Raw genomic sequence first — 17,372 nt, 5'->3', positions numbered from 1 at the left:
ATTGACTTCAGAGCAGTTGAAAGTATTTTTTGTATGGTGGCAAAAAAGAAAGTCTGGAGCCTTGTTGACCAGCCGCAACTGGTACCAAACTACAACTGGTATCTGCCAATATGGATAATCAATGATAGGAAATTAGGATCAGCGCCATTTGGGGATCTCTATAAGTTGTATTTGCTCCCTTTTTTCTTTTGTGCTGATCAGATCTGTGACTTAAATCTGTAACACCATCCGATGCAGTTGATCTAATGCACCACGACTGTACAGCGATACCAATAGAAGCCAAATCTGCCTTGTTTCTTTCTCATAAGAGTTAAACAGTGGAAAGATAAAAGAAAATGCATTGCTTTGAGTTTTTCCTCTCAGATCCTAATTGGCTTTTTCCATCCACACAGTTAAAGTGGACTCCCTCGCCTCTGCAGAAATCTAGTGATAAGGAAGGAATGAAAGCGCATTGGAGACGAGCCAGTAAACTAAAGAAACAAGATGACACACTGCATTGGGACACGCTCTGTCCCAATGCAGCCAGCCTCTTAAGTAAACTTTGTTAATTTCGCCAAAAAATGCAGCTGACTTTAAACCAGGCTGTGTACTGAATGCAGAGTGCAGCTGCTTCAAAAAGAGTCTCCATGCTCGAAGTCTTCACTGGGAATAATGAAGTGTGTAATGTTTTGTAGTCCCAATTCACACCCAACTATTTATCATTATTCTTTTCATGACAAAGCTGAACAAAGTCTTCAAAGTTTTTGCAATAAACCATATAGAAGAAAGGTCACATTTGGAGAAATAATGGTCAGACTCTGATCTAATAAAAGTCATACTCTGTATCGGTCTTGCTGACCTTTTTGAAATGTTTGGATCCAGGAAAAATCTAATATAATTTACAGAAAATGCAATATTTAAAGCTTCGTAAAGGGATGTGAAGTGTCAGTATGTCAAAAGAATACAAATGGTCCCACAATTCATACACAGTCTTAACACAGAGTGTAACTGCCACACATCAGGCTGTTGCAAACATACAGTACAACAGGCACAGTCACTCCAGACTCTTGTGTGTGGCGTTAACTCTGTGTCATTGACCCGAGTCCTGGTTGCCTGATACACACTGACTGACTGTTCTTTAACTGGAGGTCAAGGGACTGTCAGTGTAGACGAGAAGAACTCAGTGACACACACACTTCTAACGTTGCTGTCACCATAAAATATATTGTTTACAATGGATTTAAACGTTTTAATGACTGAAATGAAACATTCACAAAAATCCATTTCTTCTTTATTCTCAGTGCAGTCTTTGTTTCAACAAAATACGACAAAAGAAGCGTCTTCCGCTTAAATGAGAGTGATGGTTTTACATATTTAATATTATGCATAAAAGTGATGAAAGTGAGACAAAACAAAAGATAAATCACATCTCCAGAGGCTCATTAAAAAACAATTAAAATACATAAAAGACCAGAAGCTGACAAATGTTAAAACGCACGCAAATTTGTAATCTCTCAAGATTTTTTGCTTTGTGGGGGAAAAATAATAAAACAAAAGAAAGCATGCAATGACAAAGTTCAGGTGCAAGAAATGAAATGATCAGGATCGTGGATAGGATTTCAAAAATGCTTCTTCCCTTACTTATCACTGTTAGTGTTGCATTATACAGACTTAAAGAAGATTTGAATTCATACTTTGCCTTTTCATGTCATGCACAGTCCGTGTGGTGTTTGCGCTGCTACATCAGGCCACAGTCTGACTGATAGCACAGCAAAGTGAGAGCAGCAGTCATCCCGTTCTGTTTCCTCATTTCCCTTTTCTTTCATTTCTCACTTCACGCTTTCAAACAACCTTCTTGTTGCCGTCTTTGCTGAATCAGAAATCGCCAAGTAGGTCAATGAGAAAAAGCTTTCTACGATGAGGCTGTTAGGTTTTGTATTTGAAAGCGTTTTATCTGTCGCTGTGTCATTCATTTTGACTGCATCTTTGGTTTAAATCTGGCATGGCGGCGGTCTTCTAGCACTTCAGGTCCCAGAGATTACTTGTCAATGTCTGTAGTCTCTTTCTTCCATTTACTCCCTGTCAATATTTCTGCAAATACAGATCTTTTAAGTGTATTTATTTGACTGTATATAGTCTGTTAGACAGCCCTATATCACACTGACTTCTGTAACATTCTTTGATGAAGTTTACTCTGCCCATACTAGATTAAGAAAACCTCTCTAGCGATACATACTGGGGCAACTGCAGGCTGTCAAAGTCAAAGAGAGATCCCCCAACAGGACAGCTGCGTTTGCATTATGTGCAGGGGTTGTCCTGCTGTTTAATCCACGCATTCGCCTGTGCTGTTGTTGGGAACATAAAACTCACTATTCCGTTAATGTGTGACAGAAAGCGTGTGGTGTTTAGAGCAGCGAAATGTTAAAGCTTTCATGCATGAGATTCAAGCTTTAGCCACTTTTGTGTTTTGTCAGTTACGGGTAGAGAAGCCTTTTTGTACACCGATATGTTTGGATTCATACATCCATTTTGCATGATATCAGTATTAATCTGATTAGACGTCGGTGTGTCTGTACTGCAGCAGAGTGTCTGGTTTAGTATGCATTGCAGCGCTGTAGTCTGGGATGTTTCATCTTTCCCAACTGCTGTATTACAACACAAACAAATCTCCTTTTCCTAATGTCTGTGACTGACAGGTGGACATGGAGTCTGTCGGCTGACGTCAGAGCTCTTCCTCCTGAGTAATGTGAGCTTTAGTTGGGTTGATACTCGATCCACCTTCACAAACACACATACGCATACTTATCATGCCTCTTCCACTCGTACTCTCACTGTAGCCCTAATTTCTTAACGCCATTGTGATCAACCTTTACCGCTCATGTCTCCCTCCTGGACAAAAACACAGATCCTGTAAGCACAGAAAGTTGAATGCTGAGATTGACAATGATTTCTTATTTGAGTGAGCTCTTACGCAAGATTAAATGTTGGGTAATAACTTTTATTTAGCTTCTCGAAGATGCACTGGGAATAAGGAACAGTCTTTTTTTTTTTTTTTTAATGCTACAATAATGATGTAAGCGAAAGCAGTGCTCTGTATATTTATATGTGAAAGTGCAATAATGATTTTTTAACTGTGGCGCCATGCCAGCTGTGCTCATTGCAATTTTGGGGGGATTATAGTTTTTTAACAAAACAAGCCTGTTCTGTTCCCTGAGATTCTCCAGGCTGGATGTGCAGAAATGTGAAGTTATTTTGTCAAGGATTCAGGGATTAAAATGATAATCAATATTTAATGGAAAGCTTTTCCTGTTTGGAATTTGAAAGTTGCCAAAGTAACTATTGTGTTATCAAAAATGCATAATACGTTATCGCTGTGTTCATCCCTTGTTTATGTTTCATCGCTGTGCCACTGAACTACTGAACTGAAAACTGAGCCCTACCCTGCTATGTGTTTTGGTTTCACAACAATCTGTGTGTGTGTGTGTGTGTGTGTGTGTGTGTGTGTGTGTGTGTGTGTGTGTGTGTGTGTGTGTGTGTGTGTGTGTGTGTGTGTGTGTGTGTGTGTGTGTGTGTGTGAGTGTGTGTGTGTGTGCAATGCTGGTCTGGTTGCCTTCATATCAAATGTGAAGTGGTTCCTTCCTCCTGCCTTCAGGAAAGATAGGGAAACATCCTGTCACACCCTCGATCCCAACCATGCAGTCAGATCCACACAGTGTTTTACCACCAAAATGAAGCTGCCAAAGTAGCTTCTTTGACGAGCAATCTTTATTTTTATGTGTTTTAATTACATGTTATCCTATAAGAGCTTTTGTAAAACCCTTCATCTGTTCCCCTGAGCTCTGATGAAATAGTTAGATGTACGAACACCTCTCAGCCGAGTCTTCCTTCTGATGGAACAGATTGTCTTCGTTTTGAACCTCTGCAGCTTCGCAGTCTGCAGCTGCTTCACTTGATCTTTATGTGCGTAACTGCAGCCCAAAGCGTCTTCTTTTACGCTAGATTTTGTTGTACTTGTGCCCATAAGCACATGAGTTTGTATTGAGCTGCGAGTGCTGACATAGCACGAATGCTTCAGACACTGATGAAGATGTGCCGCCTCCACTGCACAGCTAGAAGGGACATGGTGTAACACACACTCATAAAAGAAAACTCAAGGAAAATGTAGTAATTTAATCTTTGAAATGGCACTAAAACCAGGAAGTGGGGTTATCAAATTCAAAGGAATGTGCAGAATTAAGAATAAAAAAAGCCAATTATAAATGTCTGTAATCGGAACATAAAACACCTCCTCTTCAGTAACTACGGGGAGATTCTTCAGGGAGGCTAAAGGGTCTTTGAGGAAAACATGGAACACCTACATGCTCACTAATTGCAGGTTTATCAGGATGAGAGCTGCAGATAAATGCCTGAAATGTAAATGTAGGAGGGAGTATCTGTGTTTTGTGTCAATCATCTGCGCTCCTGCTGAGCTTTACTGACCCATTTTCACAATCTTCAGCCCACGCACACAAACGCACACGATCACAGATTATTCTGTTCATCTTTCATCTCTTTCTCTTCCTCTGAAAACTATTTGTTGATGGTTTCTTTAGATGTTATGTTTTCGGGGTTGTTGAATTCGGACTCAACGATGAACTGATAAGAATTTCGTAGTCAAAGGTTATTATTGTGATCTCTCAAAACGTGTTTTTTTGTCCATAACTCAATCATTTATATGCTTATGTCTCATAAAGGATTTAAGGATAAAATGTTGACATTTTGGACAGACATGGATGCAAACCGCAACTTAACTGGTTGGCGCAGTTATACAACTGTGAGGCGGTAATTCTAGTTTATTTTATCATATCTAAGCTTTAAACTGAAGACACAAAGTTAAATAAGTTTATTTATTTAACTCGTGAGTCTTTCTGAAGTACAGAAAGACTCTTGTTTCTTCTACATGCAGTAAAATCCATCCAATAAAAAGACTTGATACAGTCTGAGCCTTTCAGGGGACTCGATCCACAAACCCAAAAACATTCACCAGATTATTACAAAGAAGCTCACATGTATTGCCATATATTAAATAAATCTCCATTATCTATATTTCACTAACATCCTATTAGTTCAAACTGAAGGCTTAATGTTTAAATAGCCGCTGAACACACGTCATGATGAACGCTCTCAGAGCTCCTTCAACACCTTTCTTTTACATAATATTAATATTTTTTAAACATTGAAAGAACATGCATGCAAACCTTGATATTTATAAACATCCACCTTCAACATCAAACTCATTTCACTCATTCATTTCATCCTGGCACTTTTCATCCAGGAATTGAATGAAAGTGCCCCATATTACCCTGCATTTATTTGATTTCCCCTTGCATGTAAACTAATCCCCTTTCTGTTGACTTCTCCGTATCCAATCCAATCTTTTTCACCCCTTGAGGAGTTCTGCCTGTTTTCCCCTCTGGCCACTCATTAGGACACAGTTTCTCGTAAACATATTAGAGGTGTAAAGCCGTCCGTACTTTTCCACCTCAGCGCCATCACTCTATCGTGAAGCAGGCATTCGTTAATTAAAGCGGCCTGGTGTGAAGTGATCAGGATGCCAACAGTTTTCATTGCATTGATTTTGTACAGTCAGGAATGTTTGCAGGCGTCACATATCTTCATCATGTGTTTCTTCTGCTGTGTTCATCTCTGATGGCTCATTGAATCCATAAAGAACATGCAGCGCTGAGGTGGAAGCTGAACATGAGTGTGCAGAAGTCATTTAGCCTGCACACGAATGGTTTAAATTATTCTCATAGTCCAGAGAGTACAGTACGTGCGTCTGCATGCTTTCAGATATGGCCTGAGTTGTTGGACAATAGCTTCTCTATGTGAGGCCTCTTCCTTGAGGCTGACGTTGTTGCCCGTCATTCTCCCTCTCTCCCCTCTTTTTGCCTCTCGCTCCGCCTCTCTCCTTCCCTCTTGTCTTTCTGTTTTCGTCTCTCCATCAGTCATTCTTTTCTTCAAATTCTGCAAGAGTCTTTGACATAAGGGTCCATGCACACATAAAGCCAGTATTGTTCTTCATACCCTTAACACTGCTGGAGTGTTTGCACAATAAAATCATTGATTGACAGGAATATTGCCACAGATTCAGAGGTTAAACATCACCAACCAACAGTTGCGTTTACTGAATATTTTCCGTTCCCTTGACTATATTTTATAAACACAAATTTCTGAGAGTTTTGTGAATCCAGTCTCCAGAGTCGGTTCAGAACGAAATTACAACGGCCATGAGAAATAAATACGCCGTGTGTTCTGTTGTCTCAGTCCTCGGTCTAAAACTCAAAAAAAGATAAATTCAATAACTTCCAGAATTCAAAACATGCTTTAATCTAACAAGATATTCTGCTTTTATGCTTGTGTTGGCGCTCAGCCTTTCAGAAACTACATTTTCACTCTGGTCAAAAACAGTTTTCCCTCCCACTTGGTGTCGAACACAAAGGAGGTTCTCTCCAATAATAACAGACTATCGAAGCTTCATCTGACAACCTTTCAATGTAAAAAAAAAAGACCTTTATCTACAGCCCTAGTTGTTTTGCAGGGCTGTGTATGAACACCAGATTTTTTTCCACTTCAGTAGCGGACCGTGAGCAGATATTTGCTTAATTGGAAAAAAGTGTGTTGGATAACAATCACAGACTCTTTCTTTAAATATGCCTTAAGCCTTTGTCTTATTACACTTAAATAAATACTGTTAATAATTGATTATGTGGTAACTTTTACAACCCTGTTCGTAAAATGACGGGCGATTACAAAGTCTAACACAGCCACTACTAGCTCTCTTCCATCCACATGTGATGCTTTCAGAGGACTTAACATTAGTTTTTGTATTTTTGTGAGGTGGCACAATGCCTTGCCAAATAATATGAGGCATTCTCACCTGTAATTGAAGTCTATACAACTTTGTAAAATGGCCCCAATACTCACCACCCCATACTGAAAACATGAAACCTGTCCGTGCTCTTTGGTGCATAATTTGTGTAATGGAGACATCGTTTGTAAATGACCTGAACCATATCTTTGGCGTTCCTGTATTTTGAATTTCTCGTTATTCATAATCTACTCCAGATACCAATGTATCTGTAATTAGCTTATATCTGCCTGGAGGATTTATCGGCTGGGCTCTAACAACGTGTGACAGAAAAGTAGAATAAAGTGATTTTAATTGAGCCCCTGAGGGCAATTTGCTCCCTTTCTTTTCTCCATTGTGAGGTCAGAGGTCAACCTCAGTAACGGAGCATCAGTGTGGAGAGCTTGAGAGCATGGGGGGGGCGGATATTTACCAAAACAGGGATTTAAACCTGGATTCTCTGTTCTCTATGATCAAAAAGCCAAAGCACAGTTTGACCTATAAACTAGGATTTGGGGTGTAAATGTGTTTAGTATGCGTGTCATTCCTCTTTACAGTTGGTTCACATCATGACTGTTTCCCGATCTGCTTAATAAGGTCGTCATCATCCGTCTGATGCTGATCCTGGGCATCCCTATTATTAATACGTTTTAAGGATTAAATGAAACCGTTTAGTTGTACTTTTAATATAGAAATTCAACATTTTGGCTTCAGAACTTCATCACACACTCTTACTTTTGTGCCAGGAGTGACAGGAAAACCGGTCCAGACTTGCCAGCTGTTTAATTACATTGGCTGTGTTTTTGGATTAATTCTCAGGCTGACTATACAAGTATATATTATAATATGTGTGTATTATGGAGAACATTTGACAGTCCCTAATTTGTCAGTGTTATTTTCACATCAAGCCAAAGCAGCATGGCGGTGGTAATGTATCAAGCAGCAGGTTTAGATTATTGATGCTTTTTTAATGTGTGTTGGATGGAGAGAGAGAGAGAGAGAGAGAGAAAGTGTGCTAATGCTCTGTAAGAACAGCGGGCCCTCTGTGCGTCTTTAATATTTAAGTTGATTACTTAGATTAAGAGTTATTTTAAGTTACTTACTTGATCATGATGGATACTCTATAGATACAGAGTGCACCACTACTGCTTTGTTTAGGATGTATACTAAGCCAAACAATGCACAGTAGTTCTGAAGACCTGTCTCTTGTATTTCCATCTCAAAACAACGCTGATAAAGATGGAAACCTTGAGCCTTGCTGAACATCATGCAGATAATCTTTCTGTGTGTTTTTCTATTTATATTTAGTATTAAAGAGAGGTAAAGTGTCCGTAAAGATCACACTGTTTCTCCTGTCAGTCGTCAGTGCAGTGGGATTGACCTGGACTGGGTCAGGTAGTCTTGACTCTCATCCTCCTTCAGTTTTCTTACCTGTCACACTAACCTCTTATATGTGTGCGTGTGCTTCAGTCTCATGATTTATTCATCCCACAAGTGGCTGTGCAGGTTTGTGTATGCGTTGTTGTAGTGTGTGTGAACAGCAGAAGGCTTATCAGGGTTTTAAACTCGAGGCATTAAGATACAGGCTGATCGATGTTGATGTGTAGGTAGATGGGGATAGATTTAGAAGGATTGAGGAATGAATACAGTGGCCTTGTTCACTCATCTGTCTCCTCTTTTCTCTCCTTCCTCACAGGCAACCGGACAAACTGGTGGTGGTTTGGACACGCAGGAGTCGGCGGAAATCCTCCAAGGTTTGTATTTGATGAGCAATATGAAAAATTTAACGGAACAAAACAAAAACGATTTTTGTTCCACTTGCTGACATTGTTCTTATCGTCTTTCTCTCCTGCAGGCTCACAGCTGGCAGCCTGGCATCAAAAACCCCTACAGAGGAGTGGTGGTGTGGCCGGTACCGGAGAACATAGAGATCACGGTCACTCTGTTTAAGGTAGGCCGACGCTGTTTGATCAGTGCCGACACGAGCGTTTCTGTGTTTAAGGTGGACTATGGTCATTTATGGAGCACGAGGATCTTTATCACCAATTGATTGCTTTTGATTGTAGTTTCTATTTCAGTAAACGACACTCAAAAGCAGCACAATGTGTATTTTAAAGCATTTATTACGAATACTAGATACATGATATTGGGTAGAATAGAGTTTCTTACCAGGACTGTTGATGTTGACACGCTTTGATCCGTGCATTCAAGGAATTTTAACAATATTTTTGTCTGTATAGTAATACAGTTGTGTTTGTAAGTGACACACTTGCACAGACGGTATCTGTCGCTGTGCCTGGCTTACTTAAACATGCCGGGCCTCTGTGCTGACAGGCTCGCCCTGAGCTCAGTATCTTGTTACCTCTCCCAGTGTCTCAACTCGACCGCCTGCCACAAATATCTACGTACCTGCCTCTGCTGTGTGTAGGTTGTTTTTTTATATACTTATAAAACACACTGTTATGTCGGCTAAGAGTAGGCCCTGTTCTTTAGGGCTATGTAGAGAGTCTCTCTACTCTGGGCCCACTTCCACTTCCTGTCCCAGAGGAAGTAATAAAGCTGTTTTTGCAGTGAGACCCAAAGCAAAGCCACTGAAGGAACAGTTCACCCACATCTGTTTGATAAATTATAAATAAAGACAGTTTTAACATCACAAAGAGACCTACTCAGCCTGTTAATACAGCTGTATATTGTATTTTGTGGCCTTGATGTTAAATCGAGGTAAGCCTGCAAAACAAACATGGATTTACCAGACAGGCAGAGGTAGGAGTTTTCAGAGCTCGAGACAAAGGATAGTGCAACCTCTGCTGCATAATTGTGACCATCTGTCTCTGGACAGGAAACCTTATGGACATGGAATACTAAATTGCTTCCCTTTTAATATAAAATATATTCCTTAATACCGTCCTAAATCTGAAAAAAAGCTCACAACTCACAGTTTAGATATTCCTGCAGTGTGTTGACTAAAGCAAACAGTGATTTTAAAGATGCTCTCACACTGCCCTGAAGCTCTGCGGTGAAAACAGCTGAGCTCGGCGGTATTGCAGCGTGTACCTCAGGGAGGTGTTCACCGGCAGGCAGCCCGAGTTTAACTCTGTAGATACGGGAAGAAAACACTGAAATGATTATATAACTTCACAGTGCAGGGGTCCGACAGCTCATCCTGGAGAGAGAATCAATCATTACAGAGACGATGTTCAGAAAGCAGAGCGATCACCAATCCTCAGCGAAGATTTTGCATTTTCCGAGCTAGTTGAAGATTAATATTAACATGTTGAAATGGGTTAACGGCAATATGTTGGATTAAAAAGGTTGTATACTGTCGCTTACCTGCAGCTCATGTTTACCAGCAGCACTAAAACACACATTAAACTGAGACGGCTGATAACGTCGGGCTCTGTTGGCTTTTAGAAGCAGTTTATGTGGCGGTGAAATAATGGGAGGATGAGGCAGCTGTGTGTCTTACTGTGTGTGTGTGTGTGTGTGTGTGTGTGTGTGTGTGTGTGTGTGTGTGTGTGTGTGTGTCCATGTGGGTGTTGTGTTTGAGTGATGTTCCAGACTGCAGGAATATTGATTTCCCGGGGTGTGTCACGGGGCAGTGAGACAGAAAGGCCGTCGGAGCATGTGTAGGTGTTGTACTGACGATGCTACAAAACGATTACACTCATCGTATTGATACTATTGATTGATTGTTTCGTCTGGGAGAGGCAATACGTTAAAGCAACAGTATATTACCACAGCCTAAAGTGATGTATTATAATAGCAAGTTTTAATAGTTAACATCTAGATATTTAATTTCTGAAATGCAGCATTTTTATAGGCTAATTGTTGCCAATGTTTTGTATTTAAATATGATGAATTCACTATTGTAGAGAGTAGAATACAATATACTTGTCTACGTTTTGTGTTTAAAAGGCATAAATGTGTCTTTTTGATTTGCAATATGCAAAATCAGCTATTAAGAGGATGCATTAAGACAGTAAACCAGACACATGAGGACACATTTACATAAAAACACAATAGAATCTACATTAAAAGAAGTTACCAAGAACTACATTATGCGCCCTGGAAGCTATTAATCTCAGCTTTGCATTGACAATAAGAATGATTTACTGGTTTTTTATTGTTTCAGCAGTGCAGTGTGCATATTTGTGTGTGTGTTTGTGAAAAGAGGGGGGTTTGATTAGGATGGATCTGCATCTCTTTGTGTCCAGCAGTGGTTTTGTGTGTAAGAGCTCCTGGAGGGCAGTGAAGGTCGTCTGTAAGAAAAAGAAGCCTGACGTCTTGCCGCCTCCATTACTGTCTCTTCTCATCATATCACAGTTAAACAGGCAGGAAGTGAGACAAGACGGAGACACAAGTACAGTAAATCAACAGACAGGGCGAACTGGAGAAGACAGACGGAGAAAACAGACGTAGTTTTATATTTTACTGTGTTCTGATTTCGTGATTCACGGATGTTCGGTGTCCTTTTTCTCTTTCTGTTCAGTTTGAAGTATTGAAGTCAGGCAACTCGTTATCATGTAAAAGTTCCCTCATTAATTCAAAACATTCCACACATGTATGAGAAGGGAAGGAGGACGGATAAACCAGGTCAGTGGGTGAGTGGAGCGAGGATACGGAGTAGTGTTGGCGGAGCAGAGGAGCCGTCACTCAGACGCTCAGAGGTCTTTATGTCTCGGCTTTTTCTGTCGTAAATCTTGTGGCACATTTATGACCCAATTTGAAAAATCTCCAGTTAATGAAAGTAATTACTTCAACATTGATTTATTGAGTGTCGCTTATTGACAGGTTGCGTGATGATTCGTAATTATTCCTGAAGTGTTTTTGTTGAAACTGTGGTTGCAGTCTGCTATGTATGTTGTGTACTTACTAAAATATTTTGTCGACAATGTTATTTATACTATTTCAACCCTATAATTGCATGGTTGTTTTGGTAACCTGTTTTGCTTCAGCATTGTACTATCATTGTTTTTACCCTTTATGTGAAGAACCTTGAGATTTTGTGTATTTTTAAGTGTGCTATACAAATTAAATCATTTATTTTTCTATTGCTCTTGCAGGACCCTCATGCAGAGGAGTTTGAAGACAAAGAGTGGACGTTTGTCATTGAAAATGTGAGTACTCGTTTTGTGTTTTTCTACTTTCTGTAACCTTAAGGGGTAAAAAAGGGTACAGTATGATTGGGTGCCTTGCTTAAAGGCACCTGGATTATCACTTACAATGAGTGGTGATGACAACTTAAAAGTTAAACAAGACAAAAACACAATACTCAGCTTCTTTCTGGTTAAATCTCTTTGCATTACACGTGCAGGTTCTGCCCCCTTGTGGTCCGGCTCTGCTACTACATGCCTCCCTCAGTGTGGCTGACTTACATCATGTTGGGACACATCTATAACCACAAGTGTTTTGCAGAGGCGTGTGTGCGTGTTTGTGTTAGTAATGGCCTGCATATCACCGAGCACGTGGGAAGTTTCGTTTGCAGTTCACATCCTGTGGCTGTAAAACCTTCATGTGTGATTGTGTAACATCCAGCTGTAACTTTCACCACCAACAAGGGTTGACTGTAGATATGAATTTATTTATTTAGTTTTTTTGTCACATCAGTCACACTACTGTTTAAAGGCAACAGAAGCAGAGTGAAAGCATGACTGTTTGTAAATGAAGGCCATGCAGTATTAGATGGAAACTACAGGACTCGCTGTGAGTAACCAAACACATGGAAGGAGAAGAAAGAGGAATTCATTGAGCAATTTTGGAAAATGGAAAGTCATGGATTGAGGAAGGGGAGTAGAGGGAAATAGGTACCCACATGTACTGTTTGCCAGGGAACTGGAAACTTGGCGTTCACGAGTGATTCGCTGTGTTTTCTCCGTCTGCTGGAGTTCTGGGACACGGTGTACTTAAGCAATGCAGACATGTTTGTACTTACACATAGGCCTTTCTTATTTTAGCCCAAACGTATGACTAACGCTTTCTGTGGCAGTGCAGTGATGTGGTGTCTCCTTAAACTCTCCTATTTTCCAAAAGTCTTTGTGTCAGACTGACAGTCTTGAGAGAGAGAGAGCGATGTAGGCAGCAGCCGCTAAACGGGCGAGCTTGAATCGTCATTTACGTCCACAAAAAGTGCTTGTTTTTGCCATGAAGTGTCTGAAAACATTATGGAAAGAGTCTCGCTCTGTGAGAAGTCAAGTTCTGAAATCTTTAGAGGTGGCGTGTTGCCCACAGACAAAGTCTGGAAACACTGTGAAAGCAGAAAATCATTTTTCAGCGAGACTTCACGAGACTTCACCTTTTGCAGGAGTTCACAATCCAAAACTAAAATAAAAGACCAGATCAAGTAAAAGGGGGAGAAAACATTTTACTTCTCTGTGGAGTTCTTTCAAGGATGATTTCTTGTCACTGTGCAACACAGGGATGCCCAACAAAATTCAGCTGTAGCCCCTTTGTAACACGACAAACGCATGACAAACAAAACAAAACTAGTAGTTCATGTAGTGCATTTTAAAATTTGAATCATAAGGAATGTAAAAAGCAGCAACAAAGACATCATATTGTCACTTAAAATAAAGATCTGAGCCTTTCAGTGGCAAAAACAAGGCCTCGATACTGAAGCATTTTCAATCATTCTTGTCCCTGTTCGTTACTCAGACATGATGCTCAGTGATTCTACAAAGATCAGAGATCATCAGCAGGCCTGACCTCCCTTGAAGTGTTGAAGTGTTGAAGTGTGGTGCTCATATTGTTCGTGTTGGTTACGGTTTAGAAGGAGCCCAGTTTGAGAGATCAGGATTTTAATCTTCAGCATGTTTGTCACATGTTATGTTGCAAGTTTCTGAGAAATGCAAGCCTTGACATGCGTCGCCGAAACTGCTGGAATAGTCAGACGTGAAGAATGTCCTTCTCTGCTTAGATAAGAAAAAGTTGATATCTGGTTCTGACTTTGTTTTTCATAATGGTAGCTCTTTATAGTTGTTTATAAAGTTAAAGATTTCTATCACGTTTTAGAGACAGATTTGTTGCATTTTAAGGAAACATGAGATGGAGCATCAAAGAGACAGCACTTTGGTTGGATTACATTTTTAAAGAGAGTGACTAAGATCTTTTCTGAATACTCAAAGCTGAAGCTAACTTTGCATCACTAGAGATCAACAAGGACAGACCTCTGAGACTCCTCAACTCTCCTTTTTTAAGGATGTAGGTGAAGGAAAGAGTTGGAGAGGTGGCCGAGTTGCCGGTTGTCACTTCCTGTGCTCGTCAAGCTCAAAGGAACGACGGCAGAGACGGCTCTACCTTTTCCTCTTTGATAGAAAGCCGAGAAGACAAGCAGGTCAACCGGTGTTCTCTGGCCGGAGCGTGGGAGAGAGTTAAAAAGAGAGTGAGAAAGAGAGAGAAAGAGACAAGTTTGTGGGTTTTCCTGTGTCTCTCTCTGCATACCTGACTAATGACAGAAAGATCAAAGCGTCAGCAGCCCCCTGACAGCAGGAATGGAGGGAGGGAGGGAGGGAGGAAAGGAGGGAGGGAGAAGGCAACCTTATACCCTCAGACGCTCAGATACAGACGGAGGGAAATAATGGAAAAAGCTAAATGAAGGAGAGACTATTAAAGGTTAAAAGTATTTTATTTATTCCTTTATTTCTGAAATACATTTAGAGGGTTTAGGGTGTTGATATAATATAATATACTAATATTTGGAATAATATTTATATTCATAATAATAATAATTGAAAACTTTATTCATATAACATCATATATACCAAAAAGAATGCACAAATGCTTTACAATAAAAGAAAATAAGAAATCGAAAATGAAAATAAAAACAGGAATGCAATGTCGTACTAATTAATAAAAATATAACACACTTGATAAAATAAGACAAAATTACATACATCAAATGCATAACAAAGGATGGAGAATAAAGCCAACGTAATAATAATATTAATAGTTAGAATAATACTAGTTAAAATAATAATAATTAATACAATTATAATAATAGTAAACTTTATTTGTATAGCACCATACATACAAAGATACTAATTAATACAAATAAAATGGAAAATAAAACATGCTTGATTAAATAAACATAAATAACATCGAATGCTTAACATAGATTGGAAAATAAAGCCACCATAATAATAATAATAATAGTTATAATATTTAAACCCGTAACCCTATATGCAGCATGCACATAAACATCAATAAACACTGCATAACGTCTCCATTCTCTTCTGTTTTCTGGAATTCTCTCTCAGAACCATCTGCTGGAGGAGATGGTCACCTGCGGGACTAATAAAGGATTATCTTATCTTATCTTATCTTATCTTATCTTATCTTATCTAGAACCTACTTTTACCGACAGAAACAGACTCACTACTGGTCTTGATTACACCGATATAAACATTTATCACCCTTAACGTCTTTACTAGGGTCTGTCTTTATATCTGTGTCGGGCACAACCTAAAGATGCCCTGAACAAAAACACACCCTGTCGGTGGGGTTGTGGGGGTTAACAAACACACCACAGTCTTAATATCTCACATCTAAGGGCCGGACATTGACATCAATATTTATCTTTATAAAGTTATATAATCTGTAAACCACTTTAAATATCACTTTGTAGAGTTGAAAAAATCAAGTAAAGTACACCATTTTAAAAGAATTCAAGTGGGAAGAAAAATGATAAAATAAGATGAAAATACAATATATAGAATGCATAATACACGATGGAAAATAAAACCCACTGAATAATCAGAATACAAATATAGATATAGATATTAAAATCAAGAAAACAGGTGTACAACCATTTTTGTTGCGCCGTGTCTTGACCTTTTTGTCTAATTATTTTTTAATGTGGCGATCAAGCAGTTTAGGCTCATCGTTTGTTTGATTGCGGTCTCCTAAATTACTAAAACAAAAGACTAGAATAACATTATAATGTAGCTTCATCCAATGGGACTGGTTTTTCTGAGGAACGAGTCCTGACGCTGCTGTAGTTTGTTGATTTGTCCCACGTCTGAATACTTTGATGATATAGTATAAATGCATCGGCAGCTTTTATATGAAAGCAACAACACAACTCTTGAGACATTTGTTTCCTTGTATGTTTGGCACTAAATAGCCACTGATTGGTCACCTGTTGAGTCACTCAGCACTGTCACTGTTTCTTCTACATTACATTACATTACATTACATTTAGCAGACGCTTTTATCCAAAGCGACTTACAGGAAGTGTATTCAACATAGGTATTCAAGAGAACTACTAGTCACCAGAAGTCATAAGTGCATCTCCTTTCTTAAACAAGCATCTAAAAGCATAAACCAGAGCAAAAGTACAGAAACAAACTAATACGAATACAATAAGTGCAACAAACTAATATGAACACAATAAGTGCAACAAACTAATACGAATACAATAAGTGCAACTTCTAATGTGAGACGGACAGAGAGAAATACATCTCCATGTGTGAACAGAAAACCTGCTATATTATAAATCTGGGCATGACCAAAACTCACAGAAAGCAACAACATCTTTTAATTAAAAAGTCTTAAAAATTATATTTAAATTGTGCTGCTGCTTCCTGGTTTCCCGACAATTTAAGAAACTATATAAATTGACCACAAGAGGGCAGTCTAAGATCTGTGAAAACCCTTTTTTTTTCTCTAAACACTCATCTGTTGGATCACCTCCTTATGTCACCGGAGTGTTTGTGTGTCCGTAGGAAAGGTGTGTGTCTGAATGTGACCTCTTATGTGTTTGTGTTGATGCAAACATATTAGATGTTTCTATATATCTGACCACATTTTCTCCTGACTTTGCATACATGTGCTTAAATGCATAGACGGCTCTGCTCCCCCCACCTCCACATCCCCACCTTTCCAGGTATCTAAGCTAATATAAAGTCAGGATGAATGAATGCGGCACTGAGTGCTGCTCCGAGCGGCAGGAACAGAAGAAGAGGAGAGGTGAGTTCTCCTGACCCCTCATCAGACGGCGGAGGAGAAAAAGGGGGGGAAAGAATACGCCATTGTGCCCGAGCGCGCCCCGGAGATGATGAAATTCAAGATCCCTCGCGCTGTGGCTTCGTCTTAATCTGGGGGCCCAACCTCGCGCTGGGCTAATCCCTCCCCGTCGAATTACTGGCCCCCGGTTTGATTGTATTTTGTCATTGAAAACGGCAGTGTCAAACACTACCTCTTTTTTTTCTCCTCTTCTCTTATTTGTTCGTCTGCCAAGGCGAATCGCATAATCAAAAGATGGAGAGAGGAGAGAGAGAGAGAGAGGTGGCAGGCTGAAAATGGCTACACAGTAGTATCTCTAAATTGCATGCTACCCTTGCCTTTCACCCTTTTTCAAATAGGAGCGTATTATCAAAAAGGTGTGCAAATTGAGAGTCAAAAGATTGGACGGCTATATTTGAAGGCATTGTGCTGACAGGCTCCTTTTGTGTGTGCGTGTGCATGGAGATGGGGGGGGGTTAATGTGTGTGTATATATGTGTGTGTGT

General features: G+C 39.7%; 1 protein-coding gene across 5 annotated transcripts in view; it reads left to right on the top strand.

The window, feature by feature from the left end:
- Positions 1-17,372, top strand: part of ehbp1 (EH domain binding protein 1) — a 148,554-nt gene that overhangs the window by 8,391 nt on the left and 122,791 nt on the right. For all 5 annotated transcript variants that reach the window (XM_054600032.1, XM_054600031.1, XM_054600030.1 and 2 more), the window contains exons 3-5: positions 8,565-8,622; positions 8,724-8,819; positions 11,932-11,985. In XM_054600032.1, the coding sequence (XP_054456007.1) occupies positions 8,565-8,622; positions 8,724-8,819; positions 11,932-11,985 (208 nt within the window). The remainder of the gene's footprint in view (positions 1-8,564; positions 8,623-8,723; positions 8,820-11,931; positions 11,986-17,372) is intronic.

Source organism: Anoplopoma fimbria, chromosome 6, assembly GCF_027596085.1.
Source record: "Anoplopoma fimbria isolate UVic2021 breed Golden Eagle Sablefish chromosome 6, Afim_UVic_2022, whole genome shotgun sequence".
Classification (NCBI taxonomy): Eukaryota; Metazoa; Chordata; class Actinopteri; order Perciformes; family Anoplopomatidae; genus Anoplopoma; species Anoplopoma fimbria.
The sequence above is the reverse complement of the archived record's forward strand: the minus strand, read 5'-3'. Positions and strand labels throughout refer to the sequence as shown.